The sequence below is a fragment of the Erithacus rubecula genome (assembly GCF_903797595.1).
Source record: "Erithacus rubecula genome assembly, chromosome: 3".
In the NCBI taxonomy this organism is placed as follows: domain Eukaryota; kingdom Metazoa; phylum Chordata; class Aves; order Passeriformes; family Muscicapidae; genus Erithacus; species Erithacus rubecula.
Window position 1 is genome coordinate 100,708,548 of NC_136689.1, and position 22,086 is coordinate 100,730,633.

The 22,086-nt window shown below is 38.3% G+C and overlaps 2 protein-coding genes across 7 annotated transcripts in view; one reads left to right on the forward strand and one right to left on the reverse strand.

Annotated features, from left to right (window-relative positions):
• Positions 1 to 6,759: 6,759 nt before the first annotated feature.
• On the reverse strand, positions 6,760 to 21,572 carry NDC80 (NDC80 kinetochore complex component). Of its 4 annotated transcripts, none has more exons than XM_079300766.1 (17): positions 21,505 to 21,572; positions 19,623 to 19,843; positions 19,149 to 19,235; positions 18,263 to 18,392; positions 17,985 to 18,157; positions 16,732 to 16,834; positions 16,481 to 16,570; positions 15,148 to 15,241; positions 13,938 to 14,044; positions 13,006 to 13,150; positions 12,500 to 12,705; positions 11,134 to 11,286; positions 10,786 to 10,875; positions 9,883 to 9,975; positions 8,283 to 8,413; positions 7,678 to 7,780; positions 6,760 to 7,324 (listed from the first exon to the last, which is right to left on the reverse strand). In XM_079300766.1, exons 2-17 carry the CDS (start codon positions 19,721 to 19,723, stop codon positions 7,202 to 7,204), a joined length of 1,929 nt encoding a protein of 642 aa, XP_079156892.1. In that variant the 5' UTR covers positions 19,724 to 19,843; positions 21,505 to 21,572; the 3' UTR covers positions 6,760 to 7,201. The 4 variants fall into 4 exon arrangements, with proteins under 4 accessions (XP_079156892.1, XP_079156893.1, XP_079156894.1 ...); XM_079300767.1 differs by having other exon boundaries at positions 21,359 to 21,507; XM_079300768.1 differs by lacking the exon at positions 21,505 to 21,572 and adding an exon at positions 21,413 to 21,504.
• A 76-nt stretch (positions 21,573 to 21,648) lies between these two features.
• METTL4 (methyltransferase 4, N6-adenosine) overlaps positions 21,649 to 22,086 on the forward strand; it is a 31,273-nt gene continuing 30,835 nt past the window's right edge. For all 3 annotated transcript variants that reach the window (XM_079300773.1, XM_079300771.1, XM_079300772.1), the window contains exon 1: positions 21,649 to 21,773. The gene's annotated coding sequence lies outside the window, so the exon portion shown is untranslated. The remainder of the gene's footprint in view (positions 21,774 to 22,086) is intronic.

The window sequence follows — 22,086 nt, forward strand, 5'->3', positions numbered from 1 at the left end:
GAAATAAAATGAGAAGTAAAATAAACCTTTAGAACACCTTTTCTCCATGCTTCTCTCCTTCCTAGCTCTATCTCCTCCTCTCCATGGCACAGGGAGACAAGGAATGGGGGTTACAGTCAGTTCATCACACATTATTCTTGATGCTGATCAGCAAGATGAGTCCTTCCCCTGCTCCAGTGTGGGGTCGATTCCACAGGAATCAGTTTTCTGCAAACTGCTGGAATGTGAGTCACCTTTTCACTGTGTGCAGTCCTTCAGGCACAGCCTGTTCCAGTGTAGGCCCCCCACAGGGTCACTGGTTGTACCAGGAAACCTGCTGCAGTGTGGGCTCCTCTCTCTACAGGTTCCTGGCAGGAGCCTATTCCAGCATGGGTTTCCATGGGTTCACAGCCTTGTCTTGGCCAACACCTGTTCTGGTGTTGGTCTCTTCCATGGGCTGCAGGTGGATCTCAGCACCCCCGTGGGTGTGCTGCAGGAGGACAGCCTGCTTCACCATGGTTCTTACTGTGGGCTGCAGAAGAATCTCAGACCTGGAGCACCTCCTTCCCCTCCTTTTCCACTGACCTTGCTGGTAACAGAGTTGTTCCTGTCCCATATTCTCACTCTGCTCTTCTCTGGCTACAGTTTCAGTAGCCAATAACTTTTTTTTTTTTTTCTTCTTAAATATGTTGTCATGGAGGCATTGCCATCATTTCTTATTGGCTCAGCCTTGGCCAGCAGCATGTCCATCTCAAAGCTGCCAAGCATTGGCTCTGCTGGACATGGAGGAATCCTCCAGCAGCTTCTCACAGAAGCCACCCCTGTAGTTCCTCTGCCACCAAAACCTGGCCATGCAAACCCAAGACAAGCACACACAAAAGACAGATGGTATTTATGGAGCTTTTAGGCTAAGGATTTATGTTCTCAGCACCCATAATAAAACACCTGAGAAGTAGCTTTTGAGCAATCAAACCATCCCATAGTTGCTGGGAGAGATCCTCATTCATGCTGAATTGTCATTCCTTCATTTCTTGCTTATACCTTTAAAATTCTTTATCTTTCAAGTTAGTTTCCTCTTAAAACACTAAATGTGTCTGAACTGTGCAACCTCTGACTGTTTCAGTTTTCCTTATTGACTTTGTTACAAGTGATGGTCTAACCCTTGGGAGAGGGGAAGAGGATGGTAAGTCAATACCCAGCAGTAGTCAGGCAGACCCCATTATTTGGTGTCCATGCTGCACTTCAAATATAATGTGATTTCCATTGCTAATCACGACCTTCCAGATTATTAGAACTAGTAACTCCAGATGCTCTTTTCCAGGCAGAATAGTGACTACCTTTCAACTGGGCATACCAGTAGTCATGCATGACTGTGCTGGTGTTTGATGTTCTCAGAAGAACCACATGACTTCTACCAAGACAAAGGCATTCATGTTCTGAATCCTAGTAGGAAAAGTGAAATAAAATTACATACATCTCACTTGTTTCAAAATATTTGTGCATATTTCATCACCACCTGTCTTTTTTTCAGCTTTGGAATCTTGCCAGACTGATAAATGTTTCTTTAGAGATGCAATTAGAGTAACATACAATGTTATATGCCTTTAAATCTTTTCCTTTTGCAAAGGGTTCTTGAGACTAAAATGCTTATCAGGTCACTGCCAATTTAAATTGTGGTCTCATGCATGATGTGCTAGGGAAATCAACATATAGACCACACATCACAAAGGCTGTTGTTATCATTAAGCTGTTGATAAGAACTTCTGTTAATGGAGGGACAGTGCAGCCAATCATCCTGTAGACAGACATGTGATCTTGTCTACCTCAGACAAACACTGGGACTGGTAGACATTTATGAACCAAGGTCCACAAGAGGTCCACTCTCCAGCGGGCAGTAGTGGACAACAGACCTGGCCTCTGTCATGTCTAGAAAAATCCTGGCAACTGATCATGTTCTACCAATAAAACCCCTCCAAAAACCAAAAAACAAACAAACAAAACCACCTGCAAAACTAAGTTTCCTCAAGCTGAGTGATTGGTCTCTGCCAATCTCCTGATCTCCTCCTACAGGACTGAAGATGTCAGTGCACATTCCTTAGATGTGACATTGGCTAAGGCATTGATAGTCCATCATCCAGTGGGAGACACTGAGGTTTTTGTATCTTCAGTGCTTCTTCCATTTCTTAAAAAGGAATAAATATCATCAAAACTTCCAAGAGGTGCCTAAAATGTAAAATCCCAATGAAGATTCAATAGCCCTATATGGTGGAGAGCTTTGCAGGCAAAAAAGTCTCAGTGATACATGATTTCATCATATGGGGATCTTTTCACAGCCAAAAATCTGTAAACACAATGTAATGAAAAAACAAGCAAATCCCCTGTTCTGTACTACTGCCAAAAGAGGAAGGTTAACTGGCTCTAAAGGACACATTAAGGTTTCCAGTATTAAAGCAAACAAGTGCACCCCAAAGAGGAATGAGAAGGTTATATATACAGTGTTTTCAGATTGTTTGCAGTGTACTAAATACTTGCATACCAAATAACCTGTAGATTTGGAATGAATAGGCAATACCCTTGTTCACAAAATGTCCATTGCTTTACAATCATTTAGCATGAGAGACCAGTCTTCCTTTTTGACTAGTATTGCACTGAGGGAGTTGCCCCTGTTAATGAAAAGGGAGTGTCTTCAGCTATTGTCTTTTTCTTTTCTTACTCTTTCAAAAAAAAAGGTTGTTGTGGCACGTTTATTTTATTCAATTTATTATTATAATGGTTTGTTCCTATGTACTCCTATGTTTTCCCCAGTTGGTTTATCCCCAAGTTGCATCCACTCCTGAAACTATCTTGTTTGTAATTCTCCACCTTCCTTGTCCGTCATTGTAACCCTGCCCCTTGTTCAGCCCCTTCCTTCTCAGTCTTACTCTGGGCCAAGCCCTAGGTGTTTCACCCCTTTGGAAATCCCCTATTACTTGATGCCCCATTGGTCCATGTGACCCTTTCTCCTCCCCCTGTATTCCTCATTGGTTGTAACCCTGTAAGAACCTGTCTCCATTCCTCCCCCAAGGACGCTACATTGGCCAATTGTTTGTATCCATCCCCTGATCTGCCCCTGTGTTTAATGCGGAGCGCAGGAGCGTTTGGGGCTTTTTGCCTCTGAACCTTTTAAACCCTTTGAAATCTCGGGTGTGGAGAGTCTCTCCCTTGCCTCCTTCACCCAATGCTAGATGTGAGCCACACTGAAGAGCTACTAGCTGCCTGAGGTCTGGTGGGTTGTGTCAAAAGATTAGAAAACATGGGTGGTTTTTTAATTCCAGCACAGAAGTTAGAGCCAGGGATGAGAACTGCCATAAAAGGCCAGAGCAGGCAAACTATTGGTAATATTACAGAACCACAGAGCACAAATTATTACCCAGGCTTGCATAGGCATGCCATGCTTTACATTGGCAAAACCAACGAAGGGCATTGCAGAAGCCTCATACAAGTGAGCTGAACAGCAGAGTTAAAGCCTTAGCAGGCACAGGTTGCAGCAAGAGAGGCTTAAACTGGATATTAGGGAAAGATTTATTGACAGCAGGAGCTGTCAAGCATTGGAACAGCCTGCTGCTCAAGGAAATGGTTGAATCACTAGCCCTGGAAGCATTTATTAATCATGAGGATGTTGCACTCTGGGACAGGTTGAGTGGTGGACTGGGCAGTGTTAGGTTAACAGTTGGAGTCAATGAAATTAGAAGCCCTTTCCAACGTGAATGAATCTGCATGATGCACTCAAGAAATACTCTAAAAAAGGAACTAACACGTTCCTGATGGTGATGAGAGCATCTGACAACAAAATATGAAAAAACCCAACATATCCTAGGTAAAAGAAGAAAGCTACAGAGTTATTACAGCCATGTTTCTACAGCATCAAGTGTTATTCTTTATAGCTAAATAATAATAAAAAAAAATTAAAGAGTGGTCATGTAAAGGAAATACTTTTGTAATATTTAGATAGCAAAAGGTTGATTGGTGGCTAAAAGGACACCCCATAAATCATTGTCAAAGCAGCTTAGCCCTATGTTCCTAAGAATTTTTAAAAAGCCATCTATTTTTAAAAAGGTTAAAGCAATTTTTATTCCTCTAAAACTTACATGAAGATGTTTCTATATTTCTTTTTTCAGCCAAGAGAGCCAGAGAATTAGCATCTGCTGCTAAAATGATTGTTTAGTTCCTTGAGGAAAGTCAGATTAATTGGGATTTTATGTCATATTTCTACACTTGCAGTAAGAATCAGTCCTTTATAGAAACTGGCATAAGACATTTTATTAAGTATAAGAACACAAAAACTTGACACATTAAACTGTACAAAAGGTACATAGCACTAAATGAGGCAACTGTATCCACACAAAAACCAAAATTTACAAAAGACTCACACTACTGAAATGTACAGGTGCTGTGGTATTTTCTCATTAAGACTCTATATTCTGATAAAGAAACAAAACCAAGAGCAGTAATTATGTTCTAGTGCCTACTGGCTGAATTAAAAAGCCATATTCCAGAATACAAATCAAAAACAACTACCTGACTTCCAGTATCACAGAGGAGATATGTTTAACAAAGACTAAAAAATTCCCTTCATTTTTAAATTGCTAAGACATAGTACTTAGTAAATGTTGGCTGACATTAAACTGTTAGGTTACAGCAAACAGCCCCATAGTATTTTATAGAACCTAGATCCATATTTGAGGTGGTTCTAAAGGCAGTTTAGGCTTAACTGGCATACAGACTGCTAATAGAAACACATTGCCAATGTTACTAACATGGATTTTTTTTATTATTTGGGCTACTTTAATTTCAGAATATTACATTGACCAAAGCATTAAGCAAAGGCATTATGATTTTGATTCTTTGACACATTAGGGTTAATATAAAGTCCTTGGAAATGCCATTTATTTTGCTTTCATTTAATCAGCTGACTACTGACATGGCAAGGAACCTACAGATGCTAAGAAAGATCAGTTACAGAAGCAGAGACAAATAGGTATGGGGGAGTCAAGAGACAGCATAGCCCCTAAATAAGCACATACTTTAAAGGAATGTGGCTCTCATATACAGCTCATAGTTTTGCTACATTTGATTGCTATGTTGCTTTAGATAACAAAAATGTTAAACAGATCACAAAAGGAAAAAACTTCTAAAGAGAAGGAACTGGGATGTAGTAAAGACTAGTCTGTTACAGAAAACAAAAAGAAAGATTCTGTAAAGATAAAAGAGGACAACAAAAGACAGCATAAAAACTTCCCACCTGTCAGAAGTCTTTTCTAGATGTCAAATTAAAATTCTGGACTATAAAAAGGAACAGAAAATGAGAAGCTTAAATAATGTCATCATTATCATATCTGAAACAAAACACTCATACCAGGGCTGGAAGATTCATGTACTATGTTAAGGACAACTGAGTTTTAAACTCATTTTGCAAAAATAGCCCAGAATTAGACAATTCAGTTTTTATTTGCAGTCTGTGTTTAGATGGTCTAACTCAAGTTTTGTTGTACATCCTAGGGATCCGTGTTTCATTCAAATATTGCAGAATTAAGGAGCAGTTTCCTTTATCGGTCAGATGCTAAAAGCCTTTGAACAACCACAAAATTAAAAAAAATATTTTTGTATTTGAATGTTTGACCTTTAAAAACAAATACTTAAATAGGTCAAAGCTTTCATTGGGAAATACCATAATAAACTCTCCAAGATACAAATGCTGGGTTTCATTTATTTATTTTTTAACATAGTTAGATAGTTAAAAAGGTACTACTTCCACATAACATCAATCTGCTTTCTTCAAAGTATTTGGACCAGAGCTGTGCATACACTCATTTTACTGTATCTTGGGGTGACTTTATGATTCTCATATCCCAAAATCATTTGTTCTGCTGTTGTTGAATATTGAGTTCTGCAGTCCAGGAGTGAAGGGGGGGGAGGGAAGAGGTGCAGAGTTTGTTATCAGAGACTGCACTTGCTCTTCTCTGTTTTTTTCTTCACAAAGACTGTGCTGTCTGCAGTGGACAGCAGGAGAGAGCTCTTTTGCTTTTGGTTAGTTTTTCTAGTTAGTTAGTTAGCTGGGACAAAGAAGGCCCCTGGACAGTGTTGTTTCTTTTTCTCTTTTTTTTTTTGAATTGTTTGAACCTGTTCAGGAGTGAAAACCCAGGGGGAGTACCAGAAGCTCACACCTGTGGCCCACTAGGCATGGCCCAGGCTGCAGCATTTCCCAGCACTGGAGGGACTGAGAACAGCTTCAGTGAGCCAGGCTGCATACCACAGAAGAGACTCTGTCAAATCCTTCGGAGCAGTGAGAAGTTTTGCTGTTTGGTATTGTTCACTTTTTTTTGTGCTGGAAAGTGTTTTGTCTGCTAAATAAAGAGGTTATTTTTTTTTTTCCCACTTCTCCCCAAGGAAATATTTTTCCCCAAACCAGTTGGGGGAGGGACTGCATGAATCTGGTTCTTAGAGGGACCCCCATTCAGAGGTTTTCTCCCACCTTTGTCCTAAACCAGGACATACTGTTGCTTTCCTGATGAAGAAGTCAAATAGAGTCTATCCAACTGACTTAACAAGAAGAATACAGACATTTTAGACCATTTTGATGTATCTAACATGAACCAAACCTACAACTGATTAGATATACAGCCAGAATTCATATGATGTCCTACTTGGAGCTTTCTCTGGTATACATATTCAAGAAGTTCGGTGAAGTTTTATGTGGGAGTATGGATAGCTAAAGACAAAACTTAATTTTCAAACTACTGTTTCTTTTTCTATTCTCCTATTTACAAGATTACTATACAAGACTACTAATCATCTTTTCAAATGAGGTTTTGATTTTTCACTCATGTAAGAGGTGTCTATGTGCAGTTTCATAGGTAACTGAACAAACAGGAGACAGATATTTACATTTTGTCTTGCTAGTAAAATAAGGCTTGGGGAAGGATGTGAACTGCCTGTCGTGTGTGCCCTAAATGCATACATATGTTATTGAAAGCACAGTCTGAGCAGAGCATTTTTTAAGAAAATGCAAATATATTGTTTAATTCTTTAATGTGTTTGTATCAACAAAACAAACAACAATCATAATAACTTCCTTTAACTTAAAACCAGTTTCAGTGCTAAACACAGGTAGTACCCATCCTTTTGGAAAGCACCATACCAGCACTTCAGAAATGCACTATTTTTATCTTCACCTTTCTAGTGATTAGACACTTTCAGCCTTCTTTTTATAACTGTCTAGGATGCTGGTCAAGTCTGACAGTAGATCTTTAGACATGAATTCTTCATAGTCTTTGTTAATTTTTGCATTCTGTTCATCAAGGTATTTCTAGAAAAGAGGTACAGAAAGCTTTATTAGCTCTATCATGGTCTTTATTGTACTGATTCTGCTAAAGCATTTTAAGCAGTCATTGCACGGGTTAACTGATTCCAGTTAAAACACTTTCCCAAAAGACATCTACCAGAAGCAGGTAGGATAACCTGACAGGATGTTACTGCTTAAACTTAACCAATTCTGATTATTTATACCAAAGGTTTTGTTAGAAAATTTAACTAGAATCCAGAGACTCAGTACAGCAGCTAAATAATTGATACTTCCTCAGAAAGAAAGTTCTTATTTCCAGGTGTTGAACTGCAAATTTCTCAAAGAGATTTAATTTTGAATATCAAATTGTAGCTTACCACTACAGATGTTAGATGATTAGCAACTGTTTCTGTAAGACGATTCAATTTTTCTTCAAGTTTTCTCTTCTCTTCTGTTGTTTTTTGCAAAACAACTTGATATCTAAAAGGTAAAGATACTCAGAAAGTCATGCCCATAATTAGAGAATTCCTGACATTTAAAACAACCACTTCAACTCTGATTTATCGTCATGTTTAGCCATACTTTTTTTTTCTATTAGTATTGGTTTGATTTGAACTAAGTTACAATTACTAACACTCAAAAAAAAAAAATACTCTGTTGAGCTAACTGATAAGAAACAATGTACCATAGTCTCAATACTCTTTCCAGACCTTGAGATATAAAATGTAATTGTCACATAAGTTTGGAAACAAACTAATTTCTTTGCTCCAATCATGTATATAAAAAAAGTTACATGTAAGACAGGAGATCTGATACAGCAGACAAATACTTTAGCAAAATACTGTTGAGGAGAAACATCTTTCATACGAAATTAACACACTGGATGGATACGTGCTGAAACAACTTTATGTTACATTCAAGAGAATATCTTTCTTCTAAAAACCAAAATAAATGAGGCAATTATGGAGGTTATGAGTCTTACTCTCGTTGGACATCATGCAATTCATTTGTGGCTTCACTGAGACCTTCACAGACACCACTCTCAAGTAACTGTTTATGCTTCTTCAATGATTCCCGTTCATCTGCACATTTTTGTTCTTCCTCTTCTATCTTCTACAGTCATAAGGAAAGAAGAGAAAAAAATTGCATTGCTCAGGCATAATTTGGATTTTTTTTCTTCTATTACCTGATTACATCCTAATGCTTGGATTCAAAATTCACAAGTAACTCCAAGTTCAGAACTGAAAAAAAATCCTAAAGGACATCCCTTCCCAAACCTAAAGTCTCAGCTGTTTTCTATATCATCCCCATCACAGAATAAGCCTAACCATCTCCTTATTCCTCTAACCATATTTAAAACGTCTGTGTTGCAGCTATTTTCCATTCAGAGTTAAACTCAAAAAGTGTTGCTTAGACAGTCTAAATAGCTTAGGAATGCCACATCATGAACAACTGTTTCTAGGTTAAATTATAACCACATTTGAGTAGGAAAACAACTTTCCCTTTTTGTCTGAAAGGGCATACAATTCCAAGTAATCATCTCTTCAAGGAGAATGGCACTGTTGATGCTATACAATTCACAAAACCAAATAAAATTCTACCATCAACTCAACATGCAATTCTGATAGATTACTGGAACATCATCCTTCAAAAAGAATTTTAATACTTAAGACTTACAAACAGCATTTTAAAAATTACAAGAGGAATTACATGAGTGTGTCTTATAATAAACATCCAGTGGCAACTGTGTGTTTTATGGGATTAACTTTAGAGAAAAGATTATGCAAGAGCACAGACCAAAAGCTAAGTATCATGTGGTTTCAAAAAATATAAAGCAATTTAGTTGCCTTTAGACAACTCAGCAGATATAAGCAGCGAAATAACCCTGTTTCATGGCTATAGGACAGGAATTTGGGTTTACAGGAGCATGGCTTAGTTCAAAGAACCCTTTTCTGCAGAGCACCCAGCCCCACCAAAGCAGTGCTGTCAGAGAAGTTGGGAAATACCAAAATAGCCACTCAGTTGCTAACAGGGAGGGCTATGTTTTGTTGGTGAACTGTGAGTGGAGAAAAGGATAGGGACTGCTCCTATGCGGGGAAAGGAAGCTAAAGCAAGCAACAGTTGGAGATAATTAAACCAATTTAACGTGCTTTTGGTCAATCAGTGTTTTCCTTAGTTTTACAGAAGCTGATTAAAGACTACAAATGTATTTATTATATACAAATTGATTAGACAAGGCAGATTCTGTTAATCCTAAAATCTCCTTCAAGCACATGCTTGGAGACATGCTAAGGTCAGATGATTGTTGCTGCTTTTATTACTGGATGCAGTAATTTGTGATTTACAGGATCTGCTACATTACCACGACAGATTCTCTTACAAGAAAGTGAATAGTGATTCAGTTAAGGTAGCAATCAAATCACTTTTCTGGAAAGACTGAAAAAAATGCTGTAAGAGGAAGTGAAGAAGGCAAAGGCAGAAGCCCAAAAAAAATGCAATCCAAAAACTTATCTATAAATACAAACATTAAGGCTAACAGTATCATTAAGGATAATTTGTCATCAAGCTGTAAGAAGTTCTACCTTAAGCTTCTGCTGGTAAAGATCATCCAGCTCTTCAGCTTCTTCTGTCAGCATTTTCACACTGCGTTTTTTGTCCTTGAGCATTACATTCACCTAGGATGAAAACATCATCACAGAAATACAGTTTAAAAAAAATTCCAACATATATAAATCTGTGACATCACAAACTACACCTGGTAGCTCCAAAAAAACAAAGAAACTAGGCTATGCTGGGATGGCATTACCTTTCTTTATAGCAGCCTGTATTATGCTTTGTTTGGATAAGGGCTAATATGGTGCTGGTAACACACCAATGTTTTGGCTGCTGCTGAATAGGGCTAGCACAGCATTCCAAGGCTTTCTATCCCTCATAGAGCTCCTCACTGAGTAGGATGGGGATGGGCAAGGGACTAGGAAGGTACATAGACCAGCCAGCTGCGCAAGAGGACATTCCATGCTACATAAGATCATGCTTAGCAATAAAAACTGAGGTAAAGATAGAAGAATAGGGAAATAAAATTTTCCTTCTTTCAATCCATCCCAAACCCAATATTGCCAAAAATCTTCCTGATGACAATTTGTCAGCAATGGTAAGCCACACAATTAACTGGAATAGGCAACTTATTAAAAACAAGTATTTCCAATGTTTATAGTCAACTATATGTAAGCAACATAAACTTGAATTCAGAGAATACACAATATTTCAACCGAAGACCCCAATTCTTAGAAAAACTTCTAGGTTCCATCACAATTAAAGCAATTTTCTCACAGCTTCTCCCCCTCTGCTTGTCCTCAGAAAAACCCCAACCAATCCAAAAAATCAACCCACCACACCATGCTTCACCCATGCAAAAGGTTGAATGAAAGCAGCAGATAAGGTTTTAGGGTTGGTATCTTAGTCCTAATGTTCATTAACCAACACACCTGTTCCAAAGTATCTTCCAAAGACATTTTCCGTTGAGTAGCTTTACTAATTTCTTCCTCAGTCTCGTTGATGATCTCCATGAGGGGAGCCTATAATATGCATACAAGAAGATATGACATTATTTGAACCAAGATACACCCCAGTACATCTTTTCCTTCTTTTTTTTTTAGGCTACTGTATTCTCCAATACCAAATCTATTTCATATATTACAATGTTATTACAGTGACTCATCACACAAGGTTTTTAATGACATTTCATTGTGAGATTGAGAGACCTTTCCAGCATTTCCAAAGAAACATCTTTTTTGTGAGTGGTAACTAAAGTCTTCAGTGTTGACTCTACTTACCTTGATCTGAGCTCTGTATTTGATTAGGCAATTTGGTCCTGCCTCAGGATTAAACCAAATCTCGAAGTCGTGGCCTTTTGAATTCTCAGCACTTACTGGAATTAATTTCAGCTTTCGAGCCAGTTTATGATACTCTGCCAGTTGTGTTTCAATCTGCTCAGAGGAGAAAAGGGCAGAAATCATAGAAGTGATACAAGTGAAAACCTTTGCAAGAAGTATTCATATAGTACTTTAAACAAGTTCCTGAGTTGCTCTCTATAGACATGAGTTCTTGTTACACCACAGTATTCAAGAGCTGTATGTAATGCCAGTCCAGCAGATTGCTGCATTAGGTACTGTTTTGTGATTCTTTCAGAGTTTGCTCAGCCAGGTTTCTCAAGGTATGTGGCTGACGCTGAACAGTTTCACCTGTGGTTTTCCATATTCATCTGCCATAATTTTTCCTGCCCCAAGTTTTGGAGAATTAGCTGATAGGTAACCAAAAGCATGCTGGAAAATAATACTAAACCAATGGCCAGTCATCATGTCAATATGGCTTTTCTCATTAGTTTTGACAGGAAATTCCACACGGCTACATTCTTATTACAAACTAACTTGAGCATGCCCCTAAACAAAGTTTATTAAAATGCTCTAATTTCTAATTAATGAGTGCTATTTATATGCAAACATTAAAGAACCTAGGTTTTTTTCCCAGTTTTATGTGCTTCACACTTGCACATGATAATTTAAGTTAATACAGGTGCTTAATAAAGGGTAACCCATCACATATTTGAAAATTTTTTCTTTAGTTCTCCAACTGGCAAAGCAGAATCTTTTAAATCCCATCATTTTTATATCTATATATATATATATATATATATACACACACTATATCTCTACATTCTATTTGAAGGGATTGAACTTGGCCCTTGAAAGATATCACAACTTCTATACGAAGAACTGATCAGGCCCTAAATGCATGCAAAGCTATTGATTAAAATTACCTAGTTTTGCCTTACTTCCTTGCTCTGAAATATTAACATTAGCCTGAAATTTCTTGTGTTATCAAAGCAATGGCATGCTAATTTTACCAAAGCTCTTAATGCTATAGCAGTGAGAGCTGACAGTGCTTCATATTCTGGCTACATCTCTTATGATGCAGAAAAAAACCAAACATTCCCATTATTACAAAACAGAAAAAAAGGCGGGGGTAAAGGAACATTTTTCAGAGATTTGTAAACAGAGGCCATTCTTGTCAGTTTTGCCTGGTTAGATACATGTACAGTGTTGTTAGATTATTTAGAAACGAAATTATCAAGACTCCAATTTTAAGGTTGAATGATGAAAACTGACAGCCATCTCTGAGTATAGTGGGGTTTTCACATACCGCCTCTTTATTCCTAGCATATTTTAGCTCTTCATTCCACAGCTGATGTTCTTCTGCTTCCAGTTGCTTAGTCAGCTTGTTAATGGTTTGCTGCAGTTCACTTCTCTCGTGTTTTATTCTCTCAACATCCACAGCTGAGTATTTTTGGTTATCCAAGATGTGTCGGAGCCGGGCATTCTCCTGCTTCATTGCTTCTACTTCCGTTTCTAAGTTCGCAAAATATTTGTGAAATGGACATAAAATACCAGCCTATATACATAAACCTCACCTCTGTATTTTATGCGTAAGTAATGCAATTATTATATATCATTACCATTTCATTACTTAGTGTATAAAGAGCTATTAGACAAAAAAAAAAAAAATCTCTAATAGCAATCAATTCTGGACAGTTTATTTGCAGCATTATCCTACTCCAGGTATCTCACTCTGTCCTCAAGCTAAGAACTACAATTATTTGAAGACCATGTCTAGCTTCACTGTCCTGACTGTAATCAAGGCCTTCTTACCTGCTGTCTCAACTTCATCATTCAGACTTCCCAGTTTTTGATCAAGGATGGCTATGTGAGATTCCAGACTGGCCAAATAAGCCTGGTATTTCTGGACATCTGCTTGAAGAGACGATTTCACGTTTCGTAGCGTTACTCTACGATCCTAGGAAATCGGTGAAAAGAACAACCACTCTTAGATGAATATAAAACAATGACTTCACTTTCCAGACAAGACAGTAATTAGTCAGTATCAATAGCACAAATATAAAACTAAAGAACTTTAATAATTTTTTCTCTGTGACAGCTGAGTCAAGTCAAACGCCTTTGAATTAACAGCAAGGAAGTCTGAAAAGATTCTTACATTTCAGCATTAAGTCTCATTTGCATCTGACACTGCATTTAGACAATTCTTACTATAGGTAATTTACAACTCAACTCTAATTATATAAGGAGGGCAGATAAAACTAGGGCATGGAAAGCCAGGAACAAACCCAGCACATTTTGCACAGTTGGCAGGACTCTCAATTTGCCACCAGGGCAGCCACTAACCAATTTTTAAACTCATGATGTATTAAAAGCAGAATCTGGCTTTTCAAGGAAAAAAATTTCTATAAAATATATTGTTAACACAGTGTCATACTAACACTTTTGAAAAACAATGTTGAAATTTATATTTTAAAAAAGTGGTTCAGGTATTTTATTAATATTTCAGTCAATACAAGACCTTACTACCTGGAAATATATGCATATTATCAAAAAAATAGTGACTGAAGATTCCACAGGAAAAGCCTTGTTCTATAATTGTATAGAGTCTGTAAAAAACCCAGCCTAATTAATCTCAAAGCACTGAAAATTTCCATTTGTTATGTATCATAAGTATCTTCCTTCAGAAATGGTCAATTAATATAAAATTCAACTCCACTGTAAAAACAGAGACCTAATTTACTAACCGGCTCACTTTCCTTTTCTTTTTCTAGTCTTGCAATCTCTTCTTGAAGTCTTTTGTTTTCAGCTTCTAAACTTTCCATCTGGAATGGATCTATATTAAATAAATCCTCTGAGAGAGAGCAAAAAGAGAGAGTAGGGTTACAAATTAATCTCACTTAATATCACCACCTATTTTGAGTATCTGAACTTTAGTTTCAGCACAATAAATACTCATTATCTGGATAATTATTTTACACTACAGAAATAACTAAAAACAACCAAGAAACTTACCAAAAAGAACTTTCATTAAAGTGCAACCAGGCAAAAACCCCAAAACCATCAAGAAAAGAAATGGGTTTCTCAGTCCTCAAAGTCACTCCCAAGAGGTAATGGTTTCCAAACTCTCATACAGCCCACACCACAGGAGATTATGTTAGTCAGGATTAGCTTGTGAAGCTAGGACAGATCAAACCTATTTAACAACCTCTTTTTTATCCATATACTTCCTTGCTACTTGAGATGTCTTTTTCCTAACTTCACTTGGCTTTTACCAAACAATGGAATGATTATTTTTTCCTAATATCCAGTAACAGTGTGGTAGCTTATTTCCTCTCCAATGGATGGCTCCAGTTACCAAACAAAGGGCCCTTAGTCTGGCTTTTCACAGGAGAGCAAAGAAAGTAATAAATCCTTTTCTTCCTTGTTCTTGCATTCTGTTTGTATTTCTGTAGGTGGTGAGATGAGGGAGTCAAATTCCACCTCCCTGAAGACAAACACAGGTGCATGCTGAATCATATACAGGAACCCTCAAAATAGAGTTTGGAACTCTTGGAGTCTGTTTTCAGAGCTTTCAAAATCTGAACTGACTTAACAGGTGCCTCCTTTAAAAATACTTTTCTTTTTTTTTTTTTTTTTATTGTTAGCTATGCCAGACAAACAAGAGTCATCTGCATAGATGGAGTTCACATCTGAAGAATTGTATACTGGTTTTCTGTGACAAAACCATTAAAATAAACAGGTGATACAGCTACAGCTGATAGCAGATCATGACCTAGCCATCTGTACTACTAAAATATATATAAAATAAGAGAGCATTAAGTTGAAGTAACTGAAATGTACTTAGGAATTTCAGATTTCCTAAGATTACTTTCACTTGTAAGGTGAACAAACTGATATTAGGAGAAAAGAAACCAGTAACACAATTGAAGACTTAATTAAGACTTTAAAACTCACTTAATTTTGACTGCACTTCAGCATCCACCTCCTCAAATGTATCTCTCCCTTTCATGAAAAGATCATAGCACTTCATACAGTAGTCCATGAAAAGCTGAAAATAATTTAAAAATATTTCATTTCAACAATTCCAATGCCTGTAAAATATCTGCATAGTCTAAAGCTACTCAATCAGTGGAATTAAAGTGATCAAAATTATCTTTCAATGCTTTGATTGTACTTTTGTCAAATTAAACTGTTTTCCTATCTTCGAACATAGAATGTCAACAGATTGTATTCAGGCAAAAGGAGGAACCTATAATTCACATTATGAAAGGTCTGGAAATACTGTATTTTTCTGGAATATATACAATCTGGGATTGTAGGTACAATATATAAGAATTCTTCATCTTGACAGATATGATTCTCTCAGGCTAATTTATGGAAACTGGAGATCTGTTTAATGGACCTCTTCAGTAAATATGACCATTAAAATTCAGATCTGCATTTGTCAAAGAACTATTCTAGAATCAAAGAAAGGTAACCCAGAACAAATTTGCTAGACACTAAGTTACAGATGTTTCAGAAGCAATTACACCAGTATTCTGAATTTTGTATCAATATATATGGATAAAAGTCAGTGTAGAACATATTTAGTTTGAAAGCATTTTTACTTGCCAACTATCAGGTTGTAACCTTAGTCCAAAATGATGATTTTGGTTGATTTTTGCAATTTTCTAATTAAATGTTTTGGCTATAATGCAACCCCTTCCAAACATCTGTTGTGAGTTTACACTGAGTTAAATCTCAGTAGTACTAATAATCCATGATAAATTAAAAAGAAAGCAAGCTGTTGGATTTTTAAGAGCCTGAATTACACTGCCACCCTATTTTGTAGCTCAGAAATAAAATGTTACAACCAATTTTTACTTAGTAAACTGAGTAGATATTGGCAGAAGCCACTATATTTAGAATTAAGTCACTGCTTTTACACTGCACTGCTGTTAACCTCAGAAGTCTTGAGTACTAAAGCAAAATATACCAGAAACTGTATTGAAATAATAAATAGCATAATGATTCCATTTCTTCACAAAGGAGAACTGAAGCAGTAGATATTTGGAGAATAAGGTATTTCTGTTTAATACCCAGTTTTCATCAATAGACTGGCCATGATGCCTGCTCAGGAAATAGTTGATCAGGCTTTTTATATAATGCTACTATTCTTCCTAGAAAGTGTTGTGAATATAAAAGGGAACAGAATCTATAAATACATGACACAGGAAGCTAAACTGTATTTAAATTGTGTTGTTGCAGCATGTGAGCAATTCTGATTCTAATTTCCTTTTCATGGTACCTTATAATGTACAATTCCATCATCCGTCTCTACTTCCCAGCTCTGCCTGTCATCGAACAATGGTGCATTTTCCCTGATGGCACTGTACAGCTGAAAAGCAGAGGTGCACACACACAGCAAATGTGAAATTAGTTTTCATATTGGTCTCATGATAAGAAGCAGAGTATTGTATTGAAGCACAGATTTGTAGAAAATATTTACTAACATTTCAGCCTGGAAAGTGGAAATATTTATCTTAAGAAAAATGTTACCTTGACACAATCAATTAACCAAACCAAAGCTGCCACAATCTGAGGCCAGGTGTGGGGTGCACCCACAGTGTACATGGAACTTTTTGGCAGAGGAAAGGGGTACCTGTAAGGCCAAAAAAATATACATTTTTAGAAGTTGTGGCAGACAGTGATGAAAATAAAGCAGCACATTTTTATATGTAGATGAAGGCACAGAAGGAAGAGCAAACTCAATTGTACTTTATACTGTATTTCAAAGGAAATGAGTTCTTACAGCACTGTTTTATTCAATTATCATGGCTTTCTCATTTCAGTGATTCATAGAATACTTTGGTTTGAAAGGGACCCCTAAGGATCAACAAATCCAACTCCCTGCTCCTCATCAGACTGTCTACAACTGAACAATATGATCGAGAGTGTTGTCCAGATGCTCCTTGAGCTCCCAAATCTTCAGTGAGTTGTTAGAATTAGTCATTTTATCCAGAATTACATTCTTGGTGTAGCTGAGTGTAATCCTTCTCCACACCTCGAGCTCAGTCAACAGATTCAAATGTTATAGATTAAAACAACATTTTATTAAAATGCTGAGAAGTGAAAAAACCAGATTTACATCTACATTTGAGGAGCCCTGGCACTTTTGCACAATAATGGGTTCAAATCAACAGGAGTAAAATAGACTTTTTTTTTTTAATGAGACTGAAAAGTCTCAATTATCAACAGGCAGAGAATTTTTTTTCTTGGAAAATGTTGGGGCATTAAAGATTTCAAACACTGAACAAATTCTACAATAAACCACTCAGATACTTAGTGCTTTTTTCACCTCAGTCATTTTTGTTATTTCCACATTCTACTTTAAAAGCAGAATGAGAAAAACTGCAGGAAAACACATTTTAAACTAACTCAATGCAAAATTCTGAAAATTTTAGTTCTTAGATTCTAACAGAATGAACAGAAAGGTCTGTAAAAGAAAATTGGGTTTTGTCTTTCAAAGTTTTATACAAATAAACAATTAGATTTTACATGACAAAGCAAGATTTCAAGAGCTTATAATTCTGCAAGTTCAAATTTAAAATGTACAATAGATGCTGAAAATCAGATTAAACCTAGAGCAAAACAAAAGTGAAACAAAACCAATCAGAACATTATACTTTCAGAGTCTTATCTGAATAAAGCAATCTATCCATTCTCCCCCGTAGAATGTAGAATTCTTAGCTTTTAAATTTCTAGCCATAGCATATCTATTCAGCCCAGGAGACTAAGAATAATCATCTTACCCAAGGTTTTTAAAAACTTTGGGAATTTCCTCTTCAAATTTTGAGTCAGGCAATTCATAAGAAGGGCAGAGGAATTTATAGATAAAGGTGAAGATCTTTAAAAAGTCCTTAATTGATGGAGACTGTAGTGATTTCATGGAAACATTGTGGGCATAACCATTCTCAGCGAGGAACTGTGCAAAAGAAATATGGAATACAACTTAGAGTTGAAACCAAGAGAAAGAACTATTTTGATTAGTACATTTTACACCCCATAACATGCATGCAGAATAAGTTACCTCACAAAGCTTCTTGATACATTGCTGGATGAATGTCTTGTCATGAAGGGGCCTGGGATCCTTTATCTTTTCTGTCCCGAGCATGAACGCACCGTACTGGCTGCTGCGTGACCCTCCAGCCCCACTCATTCTAAGGACAGACAATAAATACAGGTCTTGTGACAGCACTCAGAAAGAAGAACTCTCTCCATGTTTAAATCACAAAAATTGCTGTGCTTATTTTTCCTTTGCATTTGTTATACAAAGTGATACTTGAAATTCTCTCTTAATTTAAGGTGATTGCAAAAACATCAGCCTGGATACCACAAGTATAACAGAGGGATTACTGCACCCATTTCTTTCATTTTATTGAAAGAAATAAACTTCCAGAGAGCAGAAAAACACCCCAAAGATGAAGAAAAAATCATGTTGACTGTAAAAAAACCACTAAAATATTTAAAGAATATTTAAAAGGTAAAGACCCCTGCAACACTGGGGTCCTATGAAAGAAGATACCTACAACACAGAAAGCCTACTGCTAAGCACAAATATTATAGTTTTTTGGAAGGTTTGTATCTTACAGAGAAGAAACCAATGCAGAGTATACTTCAGATGTCATTCTTCCTTAAACAAGAAAATGCATTGAGATACATATATGGTCTGCAGTGCACATCATTCCCAAAAGAAAAAAAAAAACAAAAAACCAACAAACAGCTCCCAAAGCAATTCCTGCTCAACAGCATTATTGTTTAGTGATCAAGGACCAGAAGAAGGCAGACCTGAAAGTCTGCTTGCCTCAGATCCATTTTTCCCTATACTGAGAATCTGTCAAGAAAGAAAAATCACAAAATTAGGTAGAACCATTTCTGTTTTAATTTATAGTGCAGAGAATGAAAGCTATCTATACCTGTTCCCAAAACAGCTGACTTTTCTTTCTGAAGTTCCAGATGTAGGTCTGCTCATGCTCAGCTTCCCAAAGGTGCTTCTGTCCTTCCTGAGAAATCGAGAGAAGGATGCAAGTGACTATTTCTACTAATTCATCTTTTGCTTGCACAAGAGCTGTACATGCACTCATATATTCCTAAGCACCTTCATCACAGCAACATCTTAGAAAGGTCAAGTGATGCACTCAGCCACATCCTAAGAAACATGGTACAAAGTGCTACCATTTGAAATGTGACATGGGTACACAAAAAGGTTAAAGCAAGCATTTTTACAAAACTGGAGCACTTGTGCAAACATCCTTGGCTGTACGAAGCCTTCTCACTGTTTAAAGATTCTTTCCCTTGGCTGCAACTCACACACTCTAACATACTATGATAAATCTCTTGAGAATTAGTTTTATATGCTTATTTTTAGCAATGTGACCAGGAAGACTTACATCTGAGGTGTTTGAAGACCCATTTTCTTGTTATCCTGCACTCTCAGTGCCATCATAGATTGTCGACTGCTGCTTCCAGCAGTACTTGAGCTTCGCCTCATTGTGACTCTACTGTAAATTGCAATCCCTCAGTATCCCAGCAGTATAAGAAAGTGCAGGATCTAAGGGTCTTTTCCAAATGCCACAATGATTTTGCAAAGGCTCAGAATAAACAAGTAGACCTGTACAAAAGAACAACAAAAAAAGAACAAAATAAGATTATGTTTAGACTCCAGAAATACATAAGAACAGCCACAGACTTTTAAATTGACTGTTTTATTGTTGAAAGGGTCAGTAGTTATTCCAAACCTACTGTTTTGCCTTTCTTTATATTTGGTTACTTCAAACCCACAGGTTCCAAAAGCAAAAGAGCTTGAGAAATTTTTCAGTTCAGTCCACTAGAAAAAATGCCACACTACCACGAGTACACAAGTACTGCCTACAGCACTAGCCATACATCAGCTCCTGAGCTGCTCATTCTGAGCCTACCCATTCATTTGCAACTGACCTCCCAGTATCATATAAATTACTGGAAAACCTGTTCTGAGATAATATGATGGCTCTCTTCAGACCATGCATGCAGAATATAAATCAAACTGGAACATTAATACCATTGCCCCCACACAGGAGAATTAAGGGGAAGTTTGTAGTAAACAGAATTAACTCAGGAATAAAATGCCAGTTTCTGCCCTCTACAGAGGTTTTATCTTATTTGTGGGGTGGTCTTAAATGACTGAATTATAACTAATAAAAATCCCATCCACTACAAACATTACCAAAACACATTATTAATATAAACTGTTGCTTCATTTTACTTCCAGTTCCACTGCTTACAAACCACAACAGAAGTTTAGCTCAAGCTCAAGTACAGGGCATCATATTCATGACTTCATTGTGCCTGGTGAACAAGCTGTATTATTCTATTACTTTAATTAGGATCAACCACAGAGAGATTGAATTTTCACAAACATAGCAAGTGATTAGCTTCTAGAATAACAAATCAATTAGGCTGGAAAAGACCTGCGAGATCATCAAGTCCAGCTTATGACCAAACACCACCTTGTAAGCTAGGCCATAGCACTGTGCTACCTCCAGCCTTTCTTTAAACACCTCCAGAGACACTGACTGCACCACCGTGCTGGTGTTTAAGCAAGCTTAACACACTCATTCATGACAGCAGCCCATTCCAATGTATAATCACCTCTTCTGTGGACAGATTTGTCCGACTGTCTCACCAAAGCCTGGCGCGGCTTGAGCCCGTGTTGCTTGAGGAGAGGCCGACCGCAGCTGGCCACAGCCTGCTCTCAGGTGGTTCCAGCGATAAGGTCAGCCCTGAGCCTCCTTTTCTCCAGGCTAAACAACCCCAGCTCCCACAGCCGCTCCTACGACTTTTCTCCAGACCCTCCCAGCTCTGTTGCCTTTCTCTGGACACGCTCCAGCCCCTCAATGTCCCTCCTGAGCCGAGGGCGCAGAACAGGACACAGCGCTGGAGGTGCGGCCCCGCCAGCGCCGCGCACAGCGGCACGGCACTGCCCTGCTCCTGCTGGCCACACTGCTGCTGACATACGCTGTAAGAGCGGAGTTTGAGCAGAGACTGAAGAGCAGTTTGCCAGAGCAAACACGCCAGCAAGTAAAAAAAAAAAAAAAAAAAAAAGGGTAGGAGCGCAGCAGAGCTGGGCGCAGCTCCACCCGCTCACCCTGAGACCGCGTCTAAACCTTACGAAGGGGACTCACCGCCGCCGCAGGAACACTTGTGCCGCTGGTTGAGAGAGTGAGGGTGTTATTGCTGCTGCTGTTCTTCCGCTCCGCGCAGAGCCCCGTCCCGCTCCCCTCCTGCCGTTACCGCCAGCGCCGCCTCCCCGCAATTTCAAATCCGCCCGCCCGGATGCGTCGGCAGCGTCACACGGAACTGCGTCACGGCGGGGCCGGGGGCGGAGCAGAGCGGGCAGGAGGGGCGGAGGGAAGGGAGGGAGGAGGAAATGGAGGGGAGGAGAGAATAGAGGAGAGGATGAAGGAATAGAGGGGAGGAGGATCCCGAGGGGAGGAGGATCCCAGCCCCCGGAAGGGCTCGGGGAAGGGCCATGGTCCTACACCGGCATGGTGGCGCCCGTGGTGAGTGCGTGCCGGGCCACGGCGAGCCCCGGGCTTTTCTCCATCCGCCGAGAGTTTTCCTGGGGAAAAGCCCGAGCTCTCGGTCCCTGTGTGCCCGCGGGGATGGGAGTCGGCGCCTGGCCTCAGCAGCGTTGCTGCCGCGGCTGCCCCTCTCCTTGTGCCTGTATTACTGTCCTCATAGCGATCTGTGTCTCTAGCTGTATTTATGGTATATATATGTGTGTGTGTGTAGATACAATGTATGCCTATGTATATAGTGTGTATATATGCTCGTGTTTATGTGTGAGTGTATGAATATAGCGTATGTGTGTAT

Coding starts and splice junctions, on each gene's coding strand:
- NDC80 (XM_079300766.1), bottom strand. CDS start 19,723: ATGAGGCGAAGCTCAAGTACTGCTGGAAGCAGCAGTCGACAATCTATG. Junction 18,393..19,148: donor GTCAGCTGTTTTGGGAACAG/GTATAGATAGCT, acceptor GTCTGTCCTTAG/AATGAGTGGGGCTGGAGGGT. Junction 16,571..16,731: donor GGTTAATTGATTGTGTCAAG/GTAACATTTTTC, acceptor TCTGCTTTTCAG/CTGTACAGTGCCATCAGGGA.